The sequence below is a fragment of the Piliocolobus tephrosceles genome, chromosome 21 (genome assembly GCF_002776525.5).
Source record: "Piliocolobus tephrosceles isolate RC106 chromosome 21, ASM277652v3, whole genome shotgun sequence".
Lineage (NCBI taxonomy): Eukaryota > Metazoa > Chordata > Mammalia > Primates > Cercopithecidae > Piliocolobus > Piliocolobus tephrosceles.
The window spans coordinates 2,778,883-2,799,064 of NC_045454.1; the positions used below are offsets into that span (position 1 = coordinate 2,778,883).

Below are 20,182 nucleotides of genomic sequence, written 5' to 3' on the forward strand. Positions count from 1 at the left end.
GATCTCAGCTCACTGCAAGCTCCGCCTCCTGGGTTTACGCCATTCTCCTGCCTCAGCCTCCCGAGTAGCTGGGACTACAGGCGCCCGCCACCTTGCCCGGCTAGTTTTTGTATTTTTAGTAGAGACAGGGTTTCACCGTGTTAGCCAGGATGGTCTCGATCTCCTGACCTCGTGATCCACCCGTCTCGGCCTCCCAAAGTGCTGGGATTACAGGCGTGAGCCACCGCGCCCAGCTAAACTTCTAAAATCTTTATCGCAGGAGGTCGATTTGCTACTTGGAGGGAGGTGCCCACCAAAGTTAGGCTCCATCCCCTCCTAACGAGAAGCTGGGGAGAACTGGGTGCTGTCTTCCTTGATGTTTACATTTCCAAGGGATGGTTTCCAGGTCCTTAAAAACACCTTCCTGGGCCATAATGCCGGCCACAGGCTTCCTTAGCTTTGAAAAAGTTGAGCGTAAACGCTGAAGAGAGAGAGACTTGCGATGGCGAAAGTTTTCTAAAGTAAATGCTCTAAGCAAAGGGGACAAGGAGGAATCGCTTCCTGAATTTTCTTTTCTTTTTTTTTTTTTTTGAGACGGAGCCTCGCTCTGTAGCCCAGGCTGGAGTGCAGTGGCCGGATCTCAGCTCACTGCAAGCTCCGCCTCCCGGGTTTACGCCATTCTCCTGCCTCAGCCTCCCAAGTAGCTGGGACTACAGGCGCCCGCCACCTCGCCCGGCTAGTTTTTTGTATTTTTAGTAGAGACGGGGTTTCACTGTGATAGCCAGGATGGTCTTGATCTCCTGACCTCGTGATCCACCCGTCTCGGCCTCCCAAAGTGCTGGGATTACAGGCTTGAGCCACCGCGCCCGGCCCGCTTCCTGAATTTTCAACAGGAAGAATTAATTTTTTTCTTTTGATTTGTATTTGCCTGTACACTGGTAATTATTTTTTGATTGGAAACCTGTTTAGACAGACAGGTTTACCTGTTAAAAAAAAAAAAAAAAAACTTGAGATTTTCTGAATGTAATACTTTTAAAATAAAAATACAAGGGAAAAATGTTACACAGGCGAAAGAAACACTCGTGCACCACATGAGGTTTGAAATGAGAAAGCGACGCGGTCAGATCTGGTGCTAGAAAGATCCTGCTGGCACTCGTGTGGGAGACGGATGGGAAAGAGAACGGATGGCGTCGGGGGTAGAGGCAGAAGCCTGGGGATGGGGGACAGGTGGTGGTTTTGTCACTGGAAAGGGGTCCCGATCAAGACGCCCAGAGAGGAGGTTCTCGAACCTCGTGCAAGGAAGAATTTGAGGCAAGTCCATAAAGTGAAAGCAAGTCTATTAAGAAAGTCAAGGAATAAAAGAACGGCTACTGCATAGGCAGAGCAGCAGCAAGGGCTGCCGGACCGAGTCTACTTACAGTTATTTCCTGACTATATGATAAACAAGGAGTGGATTATTTATGAGTTTTCCAGGGAAGGAGTGGAGACTTCCTGGAGCGGAGGGTGCCTCCCTTTTTTAGGCCATGGAGGGGAACTTCCTGATGTTGCCATGACATCTGTAAACTGTCACGGTGCTGGTGGACAAGTTTCTCGGCCTGCTAATGCGTTATAATTAGTACATAATGAGCAGTGAGCACCCCCAGAGGTCACTCGAATCACCATCTTGGTTTCGATGGGTTTTGGCAGCTTCTTGACCGCAACCTGTTTTTACCAGCAGGGTCTCTGTGACCTGTATCTTGTGCCAACCTCCTATTGTCATCCTGTGACTGAGAGTGTCTTAACCTCCTGGGAATGCAGCCCAGTAGGGCTCAGCCTCATTTTACCCAGCCCCTATTCAAGATGGAGTCACTCTGGTTCAAACCCCTGACAGTTGGGTGAGAAATCTGGGCAAGACAGGGTCAGATTTGGTGACGTCTTGGATGTGAGGTGCGACAGCCAAAAGGCACTCCTGACCGCCTGGGATATGGTGGTAACCAAGAAGCGGGAAGCTGGCAGTGACGGTGGGTGTGGACCAAAGTGTCCATTCAGGAGGTAGGCAGAGAATCAGAACGGAGAGACAGCGGTGGCAGGAAGCTCTGGGGCAGGAAGGGAAGGCCATCAGCCTCAATCATCTCCACGGTTCTCTCCAGTTAAACCCTTCTCAGGCACCACCCCATCCAGGAAACCACTGCCCAAGCGGAAAAACACGTGGAACTTCCTGAAATGCGCCTACATGGTGATAACCTACCTCTTCGTATCCTACAACAAAGGGGACTGGGTAAGAAGAAGGCGGCATGGAGGGGAGGAGGGTGAGGAGGGGAAGGAAAGAGGGAAGTGGGGGCACAGGGGAAGCGAAGGAGGGAGCCTCAGAGGTGCCAAGCAGGCAGTGGTGGGAGACCCCTTCTGTAAAAGTCTCTCCTTCCCATTCTTCCTCCCTCCCTCCATCTCTCATTTCATTCTTCCTTCCTCTCCTTCTTCCCTCTTCTTTCTTCCTCCCTTCTTTCCTTTCTCCCTCCCTCATTCTCTCTCCCTCCTTCTCTTTTTCTTCCCTCCCTCCCACCTCTAGACTGGGATACACGCTACCCCCTTCTGCACGAACACAGCCCCAGCGGCTCCACTGAAATACTGTCTCATTCTGCCTCTCTCTCTGTTGCCGTCTCTCGCTTTTTCTAAGGGACGTTCATGAGGACAAGCTTGTTGCTGGTTGCTGGGGACTCTGATGGTTGAGCTACCTTCAAGAAGGTCCTAATTTTGTAAGGGAGGCAGGCATCCACAGAGAGAACCAAATCGCCAAGTGGTAGCACTTCACGAGCAGGTGCTAGTGCAGGAGGCAGCGGCGCTGACCTTAGCCTAGGGGAAGCGTGGGCTCGTGGAAGGCTTTCTGCAGGAGGTAACACCTCCACTGTGGGTTACGGACAGGACGGAATTAGCCAATTGAGGAGGGGAAGCAGGGGAAGCATTCCAGAGAGAACACCATGTGCCGGACTCAGAGAGGTGAACATAAGGCAGGGTACAAGAAACTACACGCCAGGCGGGGCATGGCGGCTCACACCTGTAATCGCAGCACGTTGGGAGGCCGAGGCAGCTAGATCACTTGAGGCCAGGAGTTCAAGACCAGCCTGGTCAACATGGTGAACCCCATCTCTGCTAAAAATACAAAAAGTAGCCGGGCGTGGTGGTGCGCGCCTGTAGTCCCAGCTACTCGGGAGGCTGAGGCAAGAGAATCACTTGAACCCAGGAGGCCGAGATTGCACCAGCCTGGGTGACAGAGTGAGACTCTGACTCAAAAAATTAAATAGGAAAAAAAAAGAAGGATAAGTCATCCTTCATTCATTGATTCAGTCAGTCTTCAAATATTCATGTGTGTAGAAGACCCATCCTAGATGCTGGGGACTCAGAGGAGAACAGAACCCATAAGGTCCTTGAGTCCCTGAGGCTCCCATGATTGGGACGGCAGGAGGACTGCAGAGAAACAAGCAACCAGCTCCAAAAAACATAAACTAAATCAGGGTGATATCACAGAGTGAGCAGGGCCACAGGCAGCCTTCCCCAGGCAGGCGACGTCTGGACATAGAGATGAGACAGTGGAAGGATCCTGCCTTCAGAGGAGCTTGGGGGTAACCACTGCGAGCAAAGCAGGCCCAGCAGACCCCCAGGCAGGGACACACTGAGTGCCTTCAAGGAACCAAAGGAACATCTATGTGACCTGAGAGGAGCAGGGGGGTCCAGGTCACGTAAGGTTCTCATAGACCAGACGAGAAGGAAGGTTGTGTTCTAAGCTGGTGGACAGCCATCAGCGAGATCCCTTCTGAGTTACGAAAGGATCCTTCTCGGTGCTGCCTGTGGAGAGTGGATCGGAATCAGGGTGAGAGTGGGAGCAGACAGACGGAGAGGAGTCCGGACCAGCCAGGGCAGGAGACGTGGCGGTGCTGGTGGAGAGGAGAACCGTGCTGCAGTTCTACAGGAATTGCTTATGCGCTGGGTGTGAGGAATACGGAAAATGGAGAGAACAGGGAGATGAGCCTGAGACAGAGACTTGAGTTATGCTCGTGGTTCTGAAACGGGGGTGACGGTGCCACCCAGGGGACACTCAGCAGTGTCTGGACCACAGGATTGGTTGTGACAGCTGGAGGAGGGAGCTCGACTGGCATCTAGTGGGCAGAGGCCAGGATGGCCACTCAACATGCCGCAGGGCCCAGGACGGCGCACCACGACAGAAATAACCCAGGTCAAGACATCAGGAACCTGAGGCTGAGAAACCCCAGCTTAGGGGGCTGTGCTGCTTATGGGGATGAGGAGGACTGGCTGGAAGATGGGCAAGAAGGTGGGAGTGGTGAGAGGTGGGCTGAATAGTGAAGCAAGACCACAGGATGTCACAACGCGAGGGGAAGAGCAGACGGGGAGGACAGGAAAGAAGGGAGAGGGGGATGGGGAGAAAGGGAGGCAAGGAAGGAATTCACTCGCCTCACCCCAGCTGTTTCTTTCTCTGTTCCCGGTCCACTTGTTCCTCCCAAGTGTTACTGCCACTACTGTAACTCGGAACTGGACATCAGGTAGGCTACGGTAGGGAAGCGGGCTTTTCCCACCGCTGGGGTGGGGCTGGGGGAGCTTCATCCCAGCTGCCTGGCATTTGAGGTAAGGAACACAGGCGGATTTGGAAGCTGCAATCATAGACACCCAGAAATGCATGAGAAGTCCCAAGTTCATCACCCTTAATTGCAAGCTACCGCCTGACACGGGCAAGGAAACACATTGTAAATGACAGGGACGTGCCGGGCTGGACGAACTCCTTTACACATTCGCTCTATCATTTTTTCCACAGGTCTTAGGACTTGTGGCCCAACACACACAACATAAAATTAACCGTTAGTGACTTTCAGGGCACTCACAATATTGTGCGGCCATCACCACTAATCCGTTTCCAGAATCTTCTCATCATCCTCAAAGGGAACTCTGTACCAACGACACCGTCTCTTCCCCCAGCTCCTGGCAACCAGTAGGCTACTCTGTCTCTGAGAACTCCCCTATTCTGGTCATCTCACACACATGGAATCATACACTACGTGGCCCTTTGCGTCCGGCTTTATTCATTTGGTGTAATATTTCCAAGGTTCATCATGGTATACCTTGTATCAGGACTGTATTCGTTTCTGCTGGGTAATACTCCACTGCATGGATATAGCATGCTCTGTTTATCCATCATCAGGTAAAGTGCACTGGGTTGCTCCCACCTTTTGATTGTTGTGAGTCGCGGTGCTATGAATTTTTATAAACAAGTTTTGTGGCCGGGCGTGGTGACTCAAGCCTGTAATCCCAGCACTTTGGGAGGCCGAGACGGGCGGATCACGAGGTCAGGAGATCGAGACCATCCTGGCGAACACAGTGAAACCCCGTCTCTACTAAAAAATACAAAAAACTAGCCGGGCGAGGTGGCGGGCGCCTGTAGTCCCAGCTACTCAGGAGGCTGAGGCAGGAGAATGGCAGGAACCCGGGAGGCGGAGCTTGCAGTGAGCTGAGATCCGGCCACTGCACTCCAGCCTGGGCGGCAGAGCGAGACTCCGTCTCAAAAAAAAAAAAAAAGAAAACAAATTTTGTTAGAATATCTGTTTTAAAATCTTTTGGGGTACATGCCTAGGAGTGGAATTGCTGGGTCATATGACAATTCTGTGTTTACAGTGACTCACTGATGCATCCTGGATGCAGTGGTGAACAGGGCAGACAAGATTCCTGGGCTCACAAGAAAACAATTAGATGATTACAGGTGATACTTACAGCTACAGAGGAAGAGCTCAGGATATGATGAAAAAGAGAACTGAAGAACCTTGGCCTGGATAGTTGGGTGATGAACGAAAGCCTCTTTGGGAAAGTGACATTGAATCAAAGGCCTGTAGAACAAGGGGTTGTCAGATACACAGAGAACTCGTGAAAGAGGCTCTAGGTGAAGGACCTGGCTTGTACAAAGGTCCTGGGGTGGAAAGTGGCCAAGATGTGCCTGGAGTCAGAAAGAATAACGGGGGCAGGAGAAGGGGGAGGGAGTGGGAAGGCACTGTGGGAGGAGTGTGGGTGACGTGCTCAGCAGACCACCTCAGACCTGGAAGATTAGAGCAAGCATTTTAGACTCAACCCTAAGAGCCATGGGAAGCCACGGAAAGGCTGTCAGTGGGAAAGAGACACGTCCCAGTGACATCAAGTGCAGAGGCCAGTTAAGAGGCTACTCAGTTTCCAAGAGATGAAGGTAGCCTGGTCAAGGCTAGGGTCCAGGGTAGAGATAGAAAGTACTAAAAACAGACGGGAGATTTCTCTTCCCTCGATAGCAACAAAGAGGGTCCCCCCGGCCTCTCCCGCATCACCTGCCTTTCATCCTCTCCCTGGCATCCCCAGTGCCTTTTACATTAAAAAATGTCAACTTGGGCCGGGCGCGGTGGCTCAAGCCTGTAATCCCAGCACTTTGGGAGGCTGAGACAGGCAGATCACGAGATCAGGAGATTGAGACCATCCTGGCTAACACGGTGAAACCCCATCTCTACTAAAAAAAAATACAAAAAACTAGCTGGGCGAGGTGGCGGGCGCCACCAGTCCCAGTTACTCGGGAGGCTGAGGCAGGAGAATGGCGTAAACCGGGCAGGTGGAGTTTGCAGTGAGCTGAGATCCGGCCACTGCGCTCCTGCCTGGGCGACAGAGCAAGACTCCGTCTCAAAAAAAAAAAAGTCAACTCGATCATGTGATAAACCCGCACCCCCTGCTGCACTCCCGCTTAAATCCACCAGTGAAAACTCATCAACTATGACGAGTGTCTTTCAAACTTTAAAAGAAAGAAAACCCAAAACACTTTCCTACTGAAATCTTACATGGAATCCCAATATATAAAAAATTCTAAGTTGCTTTTCATTACAAGTACTTTTCCTAAGGTTAACTGTGTGACATTTACTTACTATGAAGTGAGGTGATGAGATTTGCAAGCACAGGGTACAGAAGGCCTTTGCTGTCTTACGTTACTCTTTATTACCCCGTATCTTGCAGTGTTTCCTTTTAATTGTTCATATGGAGAAAAATCTGAACGCACAGAGATAAGTCACTGCAAATAGTAACAGTTGTCTAACAGTTGGCCTTGTGAACTCTACATGCCCTTCAGGTAATAAAAAAATCTTTCCAAGGTCTGCATGTAAAACACGCAACAGGTCGGTGTGGCTCTCCAGCGAATAAAAACTTCAGTCCATGTGCTCTATTTTGGGTACGCACCCATTTTAAAAAATAGTTTCATTTTTGAAATGAAAAAGCAAACCTTTGTAGAATTCCTAAAAGATCCCAAGTTTTCAGGGAACCTGGCAGGAAGCCTCTGCCCCACTGATCAAGTTCAGCTCCCTGGCACGGTACCCGAGGGTTCTCAAGCTCCAAGCTTCTCCTGCTTCTCTAAACTTTTCTCCACTTCTCTTTATCCCCCCACCCACATTCCATCCCCTGTCCATATTAAACCATGTCTTTTTTTTTTTTTTTTTTTTTTTGAGTTAGAGGCTCACTCTGTCACCCAGGCTGGAGCACAGTGGCCCAATCTCAGCTCACTGCAGCCTCTGCCTCCCGGGTTCAAACGATTCTCCTGCCTCAATCTCCCTAGTAGCTAGGATTACAGGCATGCACCACCACGCCTGGCTAATTTTTGTATTTTTAGTAGAGATGGGGTTTCACCATGTTAGCCAGGCTGGTCTCGAACTCCTGACCTCAGGCGGTCCGCCCACCTCGGCCTCCCAAAGTGCTGGGATGACAGGCGTGAGCCACCGCGCCCACCTCATATTAATCCATATCTGATTCCCCTGAAAACATCACATTTTTTTCCTGCTCCATTATGCCATTGCACACACTGATTCCTTGATCTTTGTCGACCTAGAAAAGTCCTCCTCAGTCCTCAAGATTCACCTAAGCAATGCTTTGGTTCAGGAACCAAGAGCAATCTTTCAGATTCCACTGGGGAGGACTGCTGAAGGAAAAGAATGGTGTTGAATGGTTTCTCAGGCTCTCCTCAACCACACATGAAAGCACTGGTCAAACCACTTAGTTATTTTCATATAAATGTGTGCTTTCAACCCATTAGGCAAGAGGTTGGCAAACTTTCTCTGGGAAGGGCCAGATAGTGAAGTGTTGGCTTTTCAGGCCAGATGGTCTGTTGCAACTACTCTGCTCTGCTGTTGGAGCTCAAAGCAATCACAGAGAATACACCAATGGCTGTGGCTGTGCCCAATGACCGATGAATGGATAAACAAAACATGGTGCATTCATAAACTGGATGATTATTCAGCCCTAAAAGAGGAGTGAGATCCTGGCACATGCAACATGGCTGAACCTTGAAAACACGGTGCTGAGTGAAAGAAGCAGACACACTAGACTACACAGTAGATGATGCCATGTATATGAAACAGACAGATTTGGCAAATTCAAAGAGACAGAAGGCCAATTACTAGTTGCCAGAGGCTGAGGGGAAAAAGGAATAAGGGGAACGGCTGCTTAATGCATTTCTTTTTTGGGTTGATGAAAATGTTCCACTCTTAGAAGTGACAATTGCACAATATTGTGAATGTACCGAAAGCCCCTAAATTGTGCACTTTCAAAATGGTTAAAATGGTGAATTTTATGTTATGCGTTATGGTTGCATGTTACCTCAATTACAAAAAGAAACTGTGAAAAGGGATGCAGGCTGCAGTTGGCCCTGCCGAACAGAGTTTGAGGGCCCCTGCTCACAGAGACTGTGAGCCCCTCTGGGAGTAAGAAGTACCCCGATCCATCCCTGGAACTCCAGTGCCCGGAAGCAAACCTTAAGGTTCTCTTCCTGCAACCCTGCCTGACTCCAGTGCGCCAGGCTGGGGGTGCAGGGCAGCCAGGCCTAGGCGGCCCCTGCTCCTGTGGGACGCGCCCTCTAGTGGCGAGGTAGGGGTGCGACACAAGCTCAGGCCTGGCGCTGGGGAACAGTGAGGAACTGGAGGGGGCGGCTGCTTCCCGCTGGCTGGTTTCTCAAGAGCCCTGCTCTGAGGAGACACTTGCCCTGGTGACGGGGCCGAGCTAGGGTCCATGAGATCTGAGGGAAGCATGTTCCAGCTGCTGGAACAGCCTGGTGGGCATAGGGACAAAGTTAGTGGAACCTAGTGAGTGCAGAGAATGGGCTAAGCTGGAGGGAGGAGGTGGGCTTGAGGCAGGTCACCAAGAGGCCTGTGGGGTGGATGGACAGGGCACCAGGCAAGGAGTATGAGAATGCATGAGGACGAAAATCAATGCACAAATACATTTCTCTCTCCTTTCTTAGGGATGATCCCTGCTGTTCTTTCTAGTGAGCCTGCTCCATCTCAGCTCAGCCTTCACAAGGCCTCCATCTCCCAGGCATTCCCACCTCTGAAGAAAGCTCTCTGTCCCCTGGACTGCCTATGTGGAGGGTAATGAACTGGGTCCTTTAAGGAATGGCACCTGGGTGCCCAGAGGCATGGCCAGAAGGTGTCTGTGGGGGCCATGCCTTGGGAGGATGCACCCAGAGCGGCTGAGAGGGCATCTGCAGGGGTTTCCCCTAAAATCTCTCCTCCAGATCGTTCTCGGACTGTCTCCACTACTTCCATAATAAAATGTATACTTGTTGAAATGGCTGAAAAGTTTGGGTTATTCCATTCCCCCACACTGAGAACTAACAGGTATGCTGGTGGTTTACCAAGAGTCATAAACCCTATCAGTTAACTGTGCACTTTACAGGTGAAGAAACTACAGCTCAGAGAGACTGATGGCTCTCCCAACATCACACTAAGCTACAGAGCTGAGATTTGACCCAGTTTGACTCATTCCAAAGTCCGTATTCTTTTGTGTAAAGATTTGGGGCTCCCCGCTCTGTCCCGAGGAAATACAGGTGTGAGGATGTGGCTGTTCTAGGAGGAGGCCGTGTCCAGCTCTCCAGCCTGCACGCTTCCTGCCTACTCTGGAGGCGGTTCCATGTCCTGGTTGAGAGCTTGGGCTCTGGAGAAAGGTTTCTTGAGTTCGAATCCCAGCTCCACCCTTAATGAATACGCAGCCTTGGGGAGGGCATTGTCTTTTAATACCTTATTTTATCGTCAAATGGGGATAGTAACAGTAGGGTAGAAGTTTTCTTACCATCATGATCAGAACCATCATTGGTTGGTTCATCAAATAAGTTGGTTCCAATAGGAAATTAAAAATACTTTTACCATTTTGTTTTAAAATTTAAAATTGTACACTTATTTGCCAATCTTTGGATATAAGACCAGGGGGTGGTGGTGGCGTTGTTCTATAGGTCTATGGACCTACAATTTCCACTTTGTACCTTAAAAGGGCAGTGGAGACACAGGCACGCTTGCCAAGCTATTTAAGCAAAATCCTCGCTGCATTAAAAAAAAAAGAAAAAGATCATCCCTATAGCCATCTTGCCCATTCCAATTTGACATATTTTTTGTTGTTGCTCTTATTAACAATCGGCCTTTATCACATCTTTCCCACTGAATTATTGTTTTGGTGGAAACAATTCTTTGCCGACGCACTAGTATTTTCCTCATTTATGTTAAATGTAATTGCGTTCCATCATTGAAATAAAACCCATTAGAATGAAAAGGTTTAGAATAAATGCAACTCAACTAGCTCTTGGTAGTCACATAACTGAACCGATAGAGAAGAACCGAAGGCATGTTAGAAAGCACTGCACTAGCCAGGGGCATTCAGTGAGCCTGAAGCATCAGTTGGTGTATTTCATAGACGGATGGAAACTTCTTTTACCCCAGGGATCATTTTAAAGTGGAGTTTAAGAAACAGTCTACTGAGCTTGCCTCATAGAGGTAAACTTTAAATGAGATAATATATATTTTTTTTAGTTTTTAAGTTCCAGGGTACATGTGCAGGCTGTGCCGCTTTGTTACACAGGTAAATGTGTGCCGTGGTGGTTTGCTGCCCCTATCAATCCATCACCTAGGTATTCAGCCCAGCAGGCCTTAGCTATTTTTCCCAGTGCTCTCCCTCCCCGCAACCCCACACCCAGACAGGCCCCAGTGCGTGTTGTTCCCCTCTCTGTGTTCACATGTTCTAAATGAGACAGTATTTCTAAAACACACTGCCTGTCACATAGTTCTCAATTAATGTATTGTTATTATCTAGGGCAGTGTTAGCCAATAAAAATCCGTCAGCCACACTTATTTCACACTTCCTATGAGCCCAGAACCCGGTAAAATCCATTTGAATAATATGTATGATTTAATTCAATATATCCAAGATACATTTCAACATGTAATCAACACAAACAATTATTAATGAGATCAGTTATCTCCTTCATTTTGTATGAAGTCTTTGAAATCCATTGTGTATTTTTCACATATGGTGCATCTCAATTTGAATGCTAAAATTGATCTGCAATTATATTTTCTAACATTTATAGTTAAAAAGCAGATCCACATATCCAAGTTGTTCCAAACAGGGTTAAAGGTTGTCTGATAACCGAACCAAGTATCAATGTAAAATTTTTCATTAAAATTTAAAAAAAATTTAAAAGTCAGTTCCTGCCCATAATCCAAGTCTAATCATAAGCAAGCATCAGACAATTCCAAATGGAGGGACATTTTACAGAACACCCGGTCCATACACCTCACAACTGTCAAGGTCATCAAAAACAAGGAGAGTCAGAGGCACCGCTGCAGATCAGAGGAGGGCAGGAAGACATGGCAACTAAATGTCATGTGGTGTCCCACATGTGACCCCAGAACAGGAAAAGGACGTTAGAGAAAAAACTGGGGAAATGTGAATAAAGTCTGGTGTTAAGAGTACTGTAGCAATGTTACAGTTATGACACATCTACGAGGCTTATGTAAGATGTCAACAGCAGGGGAAGTGGGGAAGGGGGACGTGAGAAGGCTCTGGACTATATCATTGCAACTTTTCTGTAAATATAAAATTATCCCAGAATTAAAAATGTAAAACAAAAAATACTCTACTCTTCAGCTGCACTTATCTTACGTGTGTGTGTCCCCATGTCTTCCTCTGTTAAATGGGGATGTAGACTGTATCTATTTCATACAGTCATCGTGAGAATTAAAGATGGTGTTTCCACAGAAACCCTGCAACCATAGTTCAGGCATTGTCAGCACACCATGCTTGTTAGCGCCAGGTACTGTTACTGCTGCTGCCGTGATTATGATCGCTTATTTGTAAGTGCAGAGGTCTGGGCTCCCATCTCCAGACATTCTGACTGAGTTGATATGGCTGTGTTTGCATAACAGCTCCTAGGAAGCGCTCGTCTTTTCTTACAGCAATTCATGTGCAAACAGGGCTGATCCTTTAAAATGTCATAAAGAAACTGCTAAAAGCCACGGAAACCACCCAGTAAGTTGATGACAGACAGATGGAAGATGTATTAGTCTGTTTTCACGCTGCTGATAAAGACATATCCAAGACTGGGCAATTTACAAAAGAAAGATTTGATGGACTTACAGTTTCACGTGGCTGGGGAGGCCTCACAATCATGGCAGAAGGTCAAAGGCACGTCTCACATGGCGGCAGACAAGAGAAGAGAGCTTGAGCAGGGAACCTCCCCTTTATAAAAAACCATCAGATCTCGTGAGACTTATTCACTATCACAAGAACAGCACGGGAAAGACCTGCCCCCACGATTCAATTACCTCCCACGGGGTCCCTCCCACATGTGGGAACTCAAGATGAGATTTGGGTGGGGACACAGGCAAACCACATCAGAAGAGAATGCCAATCCCTCCATAGACAAGTTTGGCAAAAATGATATATTTTATTTTGGTGGAACCCAGCAGTAACTAATTTTTAAACTAGCTGTATAAATTCATTTATCATTAGGTTTCATATGCTAACCAGATGACTATATGCCCAGGTGCTTGATGTTAGTTTTTTGTAACTTCTCCTGGATACCATTAATGGCCTTTGTACATTTAATCATCCCATCCCTTTGATGAGGGGAGTGCTCTTAAATTTTATGTAAAATGAAGTTAATGTGTCAGATCATGTCCATTCACATAAGAGTTCAATCACCTGGTGAGAGTTTCCTGGGTGACCAAGTTATAGGAAGGCATAGAAGAGTGTTGGAAAACTTTTAGGGCGCCAGTTCTCAGTAGGCTGACTTCAGCCCCCAGGGGACATTTGGCAATGTCTGGAGACATTTTTGGTTGTCACAACCAGGAGTTGGGGGCCGGAGAGGATTTTTCCTGGCATCCCGTGGGTGAGGTGAGGGAAGATCCTCAACATCCTACAACGCACAGGGCAGTCCCCGAGAACAAAGCAATGTCTGCCCCCAATGTCAATAACCCTGGTATTGAGAAACTCGGTAAGGTCTGAGGCCATTCAGCTGTTGAGCTCACTGCTGTCTCCTTGGCCACTAGTACTTATTCGGCTCTCACTGAATGAATGAATACACAGCACGAACCTGTAATCAAGGACCAAGCGAACTGCGGGAGGCAGGGTTGCTACTGAGAGCAAACAGTGACCTAGTTAACCTGGCGACAGGCGTGAAAGGAAGTCTGGGTTTCCAATCAAAAATCGGGAGGGAAGGAAAAAAAGAGTGAATCAATTCTTGCGAAAAGTCTCTGCGCACTTACTAGAAAGCACGCGGCCAGGAATCATGCAGGGCGCCTGCACGCACATTATTATTTGAATAAAGCTGCCCCTCAGCACAAACAGCCCGCAAGGTCACGGAAACTCCTCCAGTCCCATCCCCGGGTACGGTCCTCCCACGAATCTCTCCCTCCTCCCGCAGCCTCGCCCCACGCGCATGCGCACTCCCGCTCTCCACCCCACCCCAGTCCGGCCTCCGCCAGTGACGTCACCGCAAGGGCGGAAGGGAAGCTAAAGTCGTTACCATGGTGACCGCGACACAATCAGAAACGTCTACTAGTGACGGTCAAGCCCCCTACAACCGGTCCCAAAGCCGCAAACGAGACAGGCATCGTGGTAGGACCTGGCGAGCTGGGCCGGAGAGAGCAGGGCGCCTGTCGGGGACTTGTCGCATTCACATTGGCTGCTAGGAGGCCTCGGCGACCACTTCCGGATCCGGGGCGAAGGTCGCAGCTCCCAGCCCTTGGTTAGTGAGGCTGAACTAGAATTCCCAGAAGCCTCTGCGGCCGCCTTCCTTCTCCTTCCCTCCTGCTTCCCCCACAAATAACAGTGGGTGAAATCATCTAACAAGCGTTTCCAACCCGCCGAATCATCACTGGTATAGACATTTTTATTCTAAGCTGCTTTTTACTAAAACCTGCTCCTCCTGTCTCTCTGCATCTTTGGGACTACAATACCCAGAAGTCTCTGGGAGTTGCGGAGCCCTCTAGGGTTGTTTTGCAGCCGGCGAGACGCCGGAAGTCTGGGAATAAGGCGGGACCAGGGAAAAAGCAGGATTCCGATTGGTGGAGAGGCCACACGGCTTTCTTTAAAGGACGGGGTAGAGTTGCACACGCGATTTGTGGCGTCTCTGCCTTCGTTCTGCGTCCGTGAAGTACGGGGATTCCCGAGCCTCGGTCACTCGGTCGGTGTCGCATGTCGCCTGCGGGGAGGTTGGGGCTGCTCGCGCGAGGCGCTCTGGGTTTTATTTCCGAGGCCGAAAATGCTGGCTCCAAAGTGGTGCCCTGGGAGATGAGGGCGACTCGTAGTTTCCACCCTGTTTCTGAAAGGGCTTCCAGTCTCCATGGTAACGGCCCCTCCCAGTTCCCCTGTGACTTCATAGCTGCCCACGGGAGGGGAGAAAGCTGATTTGTAGGGGCCGTGGGTTCTGAGCCAACCTCTGTCTTTGAGGCCACCTACCCTATACCACTCGTCCTTGAGAGGGTGAGCCGGTGACCTTTCACCCTCTCTGGGCCTCGGTTTCCCTTTTTGTGAAATAATGTCTGGTGCCCCTGCTGTGCTCTGTTACTATTTAAGGGCCTCAGGCAAGAGACACACTCTGTATCTCAGTTTCCCCATAGGTGAAGTGAGGATGATGTTAGAATTTGATGTTAAAATGTAGGGAGTTGTGAGAATTAAGGGAACCTCAGAGCAATGGCCGGCACACAATGACCCTTCAAGTGCCAGCGGCTTTGATGATCACCATTCTTGCCTTTTCTTTGGAGATTGGGACAAGTTACCGCCCCACCTTCCTCCACGGTCACGGTCTTTGTGTGTTGATCTGCAAGTTGGATGTATTGGATTTGATGACCACTAAACTGTCTTCTGAGCACACAAGAGCAGTGGTTTTGATCTCTGAGAAATACTACAGGGCTTGGTGTTAAGACACTGGAATTCCGGAAACCCGTCCCTGTCATACCAGTTGCTGTGTGACCTCTGTCAATCGTGGTTCTTTACCGAGCCCTGAGATTCCGCAAGTAAAAATGGATGAGGATGAACTTCCAGTCCAGGCACTGCCACTGACTTCGCTTGGGGACCTGGGGTAAGCTCTGTGAGCCAGCATTGCACCATCTGTAACATAACCAAGGGGGGAGCAATTGAACTTTGAGGTTGATTTCGGTGCTAAAATCCCAGTCAGTAGTTCTGGCGTCTTCACAGACCTCACCCTCACTACACTGGATAATGATGTAGCCAGGCATGGACTGAGGGTCGTTGTCTACGAAGGGAGGCTGTGTCCCCAGCCAGATTCCACAGAGGGTCACTTGGATACAGGAGCAAAGGAAGACAACAGAATGTGTTTTTTGGGGACCCATCCACTTTCGGATCCTGCTTGCTGGCCTTGTAGCCTGGAAGGCCCTGCAGAAGACACTGCCACTGTGAACATAGCTGCAAAGGTGGTCTGTCAGAGGAGCCAGGTGGTAGGGCTGGGGCGGCTGATGAAGAGTAAGGAAGAGAGAAAGCAGGGCGTGAGGGAGACAACGCGGGGGTAGCTCAGAGTCAGGTTGCTGGTCCTGACTATGGGAGTATTTCAGTGCCACACAAACTCCACAAGGATCAGAACAGAGAGGGCAGAGTAGAACAAGGCTGTGCATCCCAGAACCAGGCCCAAAGTTTCATCATAGGCCAGGAAGGTCTCCTATTTGGGAAGGCATGTTCCCTTTTCTTGTTTGGATGATGATCTTCAGGACAGAACCTGCGTTGTTTTATATCTGAAACAAACAAAAAGGGTGTCACTGTCTCCAAAATAGAGCACTGCACGTTTGGTAAGATTCCATTGCCCAGAGCCCTCACCACCATAGCTCCATTTAGATAGATCGTTTGGCTGGTGTGTGTGTGTGTTGTGTGTGTGTGCACACAAGGGCACGAATGTGTGTTCTGCATGTGTTTTAAAGAAAAAACATAAACACTTCACCAGCTTTTTTTTTTTGACCATTTTAATCAGTTTTGTTGATTCATGCTTCCGATTCTTATTCAGTTAAAAACAAAGCACATTAAATACATTGTCTTATTGCTTTATAAATGCACGGAGCTCATTCTCTATATCAAAAGTAATAAATAATGGCCATAAAACACCAAGACAGTTATAAAAATGACAACCCAGCCTCGAACATAGTATTTTACAGTCCGATCTAGAATAACCCAACACAATACATAAAAGTGCCACATACGAAAACATGCATTGTGTGTAGTCACTCTAGTACTGAGCTTACACTTGCTATTCTTTAAAAACATCGTAGGGCTTTTTCACTCCTTAAAAAAGATGGACATGACGCAAACATTGCAAGTTATACCATCACTGACTTTAATATTACATTTATATGCCAAAAATCTTTACAGATACATAAGAAAGAGAAAATAAAACCAATGATAACACTTACAGTATATTTAAGAAAAGTGAAAATGAGTTTGTTGTTGTACCAAAGAGTAAGCTACATATTTTGAAACAGACAAAGCAAAGCCAGAAACTGAAGCAGAAGAGGGATCATGCATTTAGTAGCAGAAATCCTAAAGTTACACTCGGTATACATTGATTAAAAGCAAGACTATTGCAAACAGCATGATGGACATGAGGCAGACAACCCTGGCTTAACAAATAATCCAGCATTATCATCATTGTTATGACTATGGTGTGGCTATTGAAAGGAGTATCCAACTCTCCAGCACAGATGGGGGTTCCTTCACCTGAAACCCCTTAAAGTCGCTTGAAATAAATCACTTGATAATAAAAGGCAATCCCTACATAGCCACCCCAACCCCAGCAGAATCAACTGTATATGTCAAGTTTACATGCAAAAGGAAAAAATTTTCTTTTGTGCTTGGAATGAATTTCGAAGAAGTTCATTCCCCCTATTTCTTGTCTTCCTTTCTTAGATAAGGAAGCTTTACAGGTTTAATTCAGAATTTATGGCTGGGCGCGGTGGCTCAGGACTAATCCCAGCTCTGTGGGAGGCCGAGGTGGGTGGATCACGAGGTCAGGAGTTTGAGACCAGCCTGGCCAACATGGTGAAACCCCATCTCTACTAAAAATGCAAAAATTAGCGGGATGTGGTGGCAGACGCCTGTAATCCTAACTATTCTGGAGGCTGAGGCAAGAGAATTGCTTGAATCCAGGAGGCGGAGGTTGCAGTGAGCCAAGATTGCACTACTGCATTCCAACCTGGGCGACAGACTGAGGCTCCGTCTTAAAAAAAAAAAAAAAAAGAACTTACACAAAATGCTGGGGTGCTTTATTCACAGTAATGGCTTGGAATCAGTTCATTTCCAAACGAGTCTCTGGGATTGGTGAAGGACTGTGTGTTTTAGCATTTAGCAGATTTTAAGTAAAAGCAGATATGCTCAAAAGAAGAAAAGTGTGCTTTTCTTTGTCCTTAAAGGAACTTCATTCATAGCAAAATATACACAAACAAGACGTGTTTAACAAACACAGATCTGCCTGGGCCAGTCGCGTCCTAAGCCCGGTCCCTTCTGTAACTATGGTCCACTGGAATTAGAACTCTTCTGTCGAGGCTCTCTTCTGCAGCTTTCATTAGTATAGCAAGCCGGCTTCCAGACACCCTTCCTTTTTGAATAGCACTCATCAGCTGCAAAAATTCATTGAGTTCAACCTGTGAATTTTATTCAAATCGACTTCATTTAGAATTTCATGGAGTGTATTTTCATCCATTTGAACACTGATACTCTCTAATACATGCAGAACATCAACAATGGTAATAAAGCCTTTCTGGTCTGCATCAAACTTATGAAATCTCTTCGTATACCTTCAGTGTCTGAAGGCAATAGGCTAATTTCAGAGCCATCTGTTAACTGTTCTGATCGAGATTTATAGTCTGTTTCATAATATAGAAACTTCCTGGCTGTTTCACGTTGTTCCTGTTTCTTATAATCATCTCAATTCTGTTCTCTGCCCATCAGTTCCACAATCCTGGGTAGGGCTTCCTCTGCTGCCCGGACATTTAGAAAGGCCAGGTGAGGCCGAAGCAGGAGGATCACCTGAGGTCAGGAGTTTGAGACCAGCCCGACCAACATGGAGAAACCCTATCTCTACTAAAACTACAAAATTAGCCAGGCATGGTGACGCATGCCTGTAACTCCAGGTACTCAGGAGGCTGAGGCAGGAGAATCACTTGAACCTGGGAGGCGGTGATTGCAGTGAGCCGAGATCATGCCATTGTACTCCAGCCTGGGTGACAAGAGTGAAACTCTGTCTCAAAAAAAAAAAAAAAAAACCAGGAGAGTACGATGTGAAATCATATCCACAGTGGTGCAGGAATCCTCCTTAATCCCATAGTTCACCTCTGCTTCAATATATAGAAATTCTGACACAAGACGTACTCCAACAATAGGCCACCTTTTGCTAGTCACACTTGCCATTGTGGCCACCTCAAAAGCCTTATCACCATAGGGGGTGGCAAGATGCTGTGCCCCCTCGCTTTCAAGTCCATAATCCTGGACGAGCCTCATGTAGAGTGTGGGGCTCCAGTCTTGACCCCCTTGAAGGAAAAGCCCAGCTGTTCTACTTGGTCCCGCTTTCAAATTATGGGTTTTGATAGCAGCATTTAGGGTATCTTCTGCCATAGACCGGTAAGTTGTCCCCTTTCCACCTGCTGTAGTAATAAAGGCCTCTCTCACTGACATCGACAACATGATTTCAGGACATAGACTGAGTATCTGCAGATTTGGGATCTGTAACAAGGGGACGGATACCGCTGCATGCGGCCAGGATGTCCCCCCTCTTCTCAGTTCAACATCACAGCTCAGGTAATTACGCGCTTCATTCAAAATGAAGTTAATATCTTCTTCTGAAGGAAGTGGATGGTGTAATATCAGTTGGAGTATCAGTAGTGCCAGCAGTCGTCATCTTTTGCCAGGGTAAGAAGAAAATAACTCGCCCATCACTGTTCAAGAAGTCCCATGTTCTCTGGGCTGTAATAACCAGGCATCACAATATGGACACCAGCACTTGCCTGGCAGGTAGCTGCAGCGTCCTTATCATCCATTTTGCAGACAGAATCTGTGAAATGTCCCATGGTATTGATAACACATTTGGCTCTCATGTCACATTCCTGCCCTTTGAGAACATCCTTGCACCATGCACCACTCACATGCACTTTCCCTGTCTTGGTGTCTATCTTCTTGAGCAAGCTCACTACCTCCCTGTCATTGACTGTGGCATCCCCATATCTGTCAGCAGTCAGCTCAATGGCAAGATTCATTCGTGCATCGTTATGTCGCCCATCATAGTAGACAATTCCTCTTACCAGTTTGTTCTTCTGGAGCACTGGGCAATGTTCAAGGGCTCTTGATTTGCTGAGGACATACTGCTTTTCGGGCAATTACTTCCTGCAACCAAGTCATACAGCTTGATTCCTACCCAGTAGTAAGGTAACTGCCACTATTTGTAAACTGGAAGCATGATAGACAATGGAGCTGATGAAAGGGGAGCAATTTCTGGCAGGTTGGCATGCTCATCAAGGGCTTCTGTAACCATCCTATACTGCTCAATATCCAACTTCATCATGGCCTTCTGAACATATCTCACACCACCATGGATCAATTTAGTGCTTCTGCTGCTGGTCCCTGATGAGAAATCATCTCTTTCTACAAGGCTGTTTTTAATCCTCTGGTGATGGCATCTAGTACACAGCCACTTCCTGTTGCTTCTCCTCCCATAACAAGGATATCAACTTCAGATATATTTTTGCAAAGTCAGTAGCTGAGGCCTCTGCAAGGAGGCTCCCTGTTAACAGGTTCTGAAATGCAGTCTTCTGCTTCAACATAGACCGGGCTCATTTGTTTCCTTCTCTGATAAGCAAACTGAGAAAGGCCTAAAACAGTTGCAAGAGCACCTCCTCCAACAAGAATTGTC

At 47.9% G+C, this 20,182-nt stretch overlaps 1 protein-coding gene, 1 long non-coding RNA gene and 1 pseudogene across 2 annotated transcripts in view; 1 reads left to right on the forward strand and 2 right to left on the reverse strand.

The window, feature by feature from the left end:
• EDDM13 (epididymal protein 13) overlaps positions 1 to 4,515 on the forward strand; it is a 32,677-nt gene extending 28,162 nt beyond the window's left edge. Inside the window, exons 4-5 of the mRNA XM_031934877.1 lie at positions 2,109 to 2,236; positions 4,474 to 4,515. Coding sequence (XP_031790737.1) covers positions 2,109 to 2,236; positions 4,474 to 4,515 — 170 coding nt within the window. The remainder of the gene's footprint in view (positions 1 to 2,108; positions 2,237 to 4,473) is intronic.
• A 6,541-nt stretch (positions 4,516 to 11,056) lies between these two features.
• Positions 11,057 to 14,045, reverse strand: LOC111521157. The gene is made up of 2 exons (XR_002724882.2): positions 13,802 to 14,045; positions 11,057 to 12,513 (listed from the first exon to the last, which is right to left on the reverse strand). It is a non-coding gene; the product is annotated as an uncharacterized LOC111521157 (long non-coding RNA).
• A 3,491-nt stretch (positions 14,046 to 17,536) lies between these two features.
• On the reverse strand, positions 17,537 to 20,001 carry LOC111521143 (annotated as a pseudogene).
• Between the last annotated feature and the right edge of the window lie 181 nt (positions 20,002 to 20,182).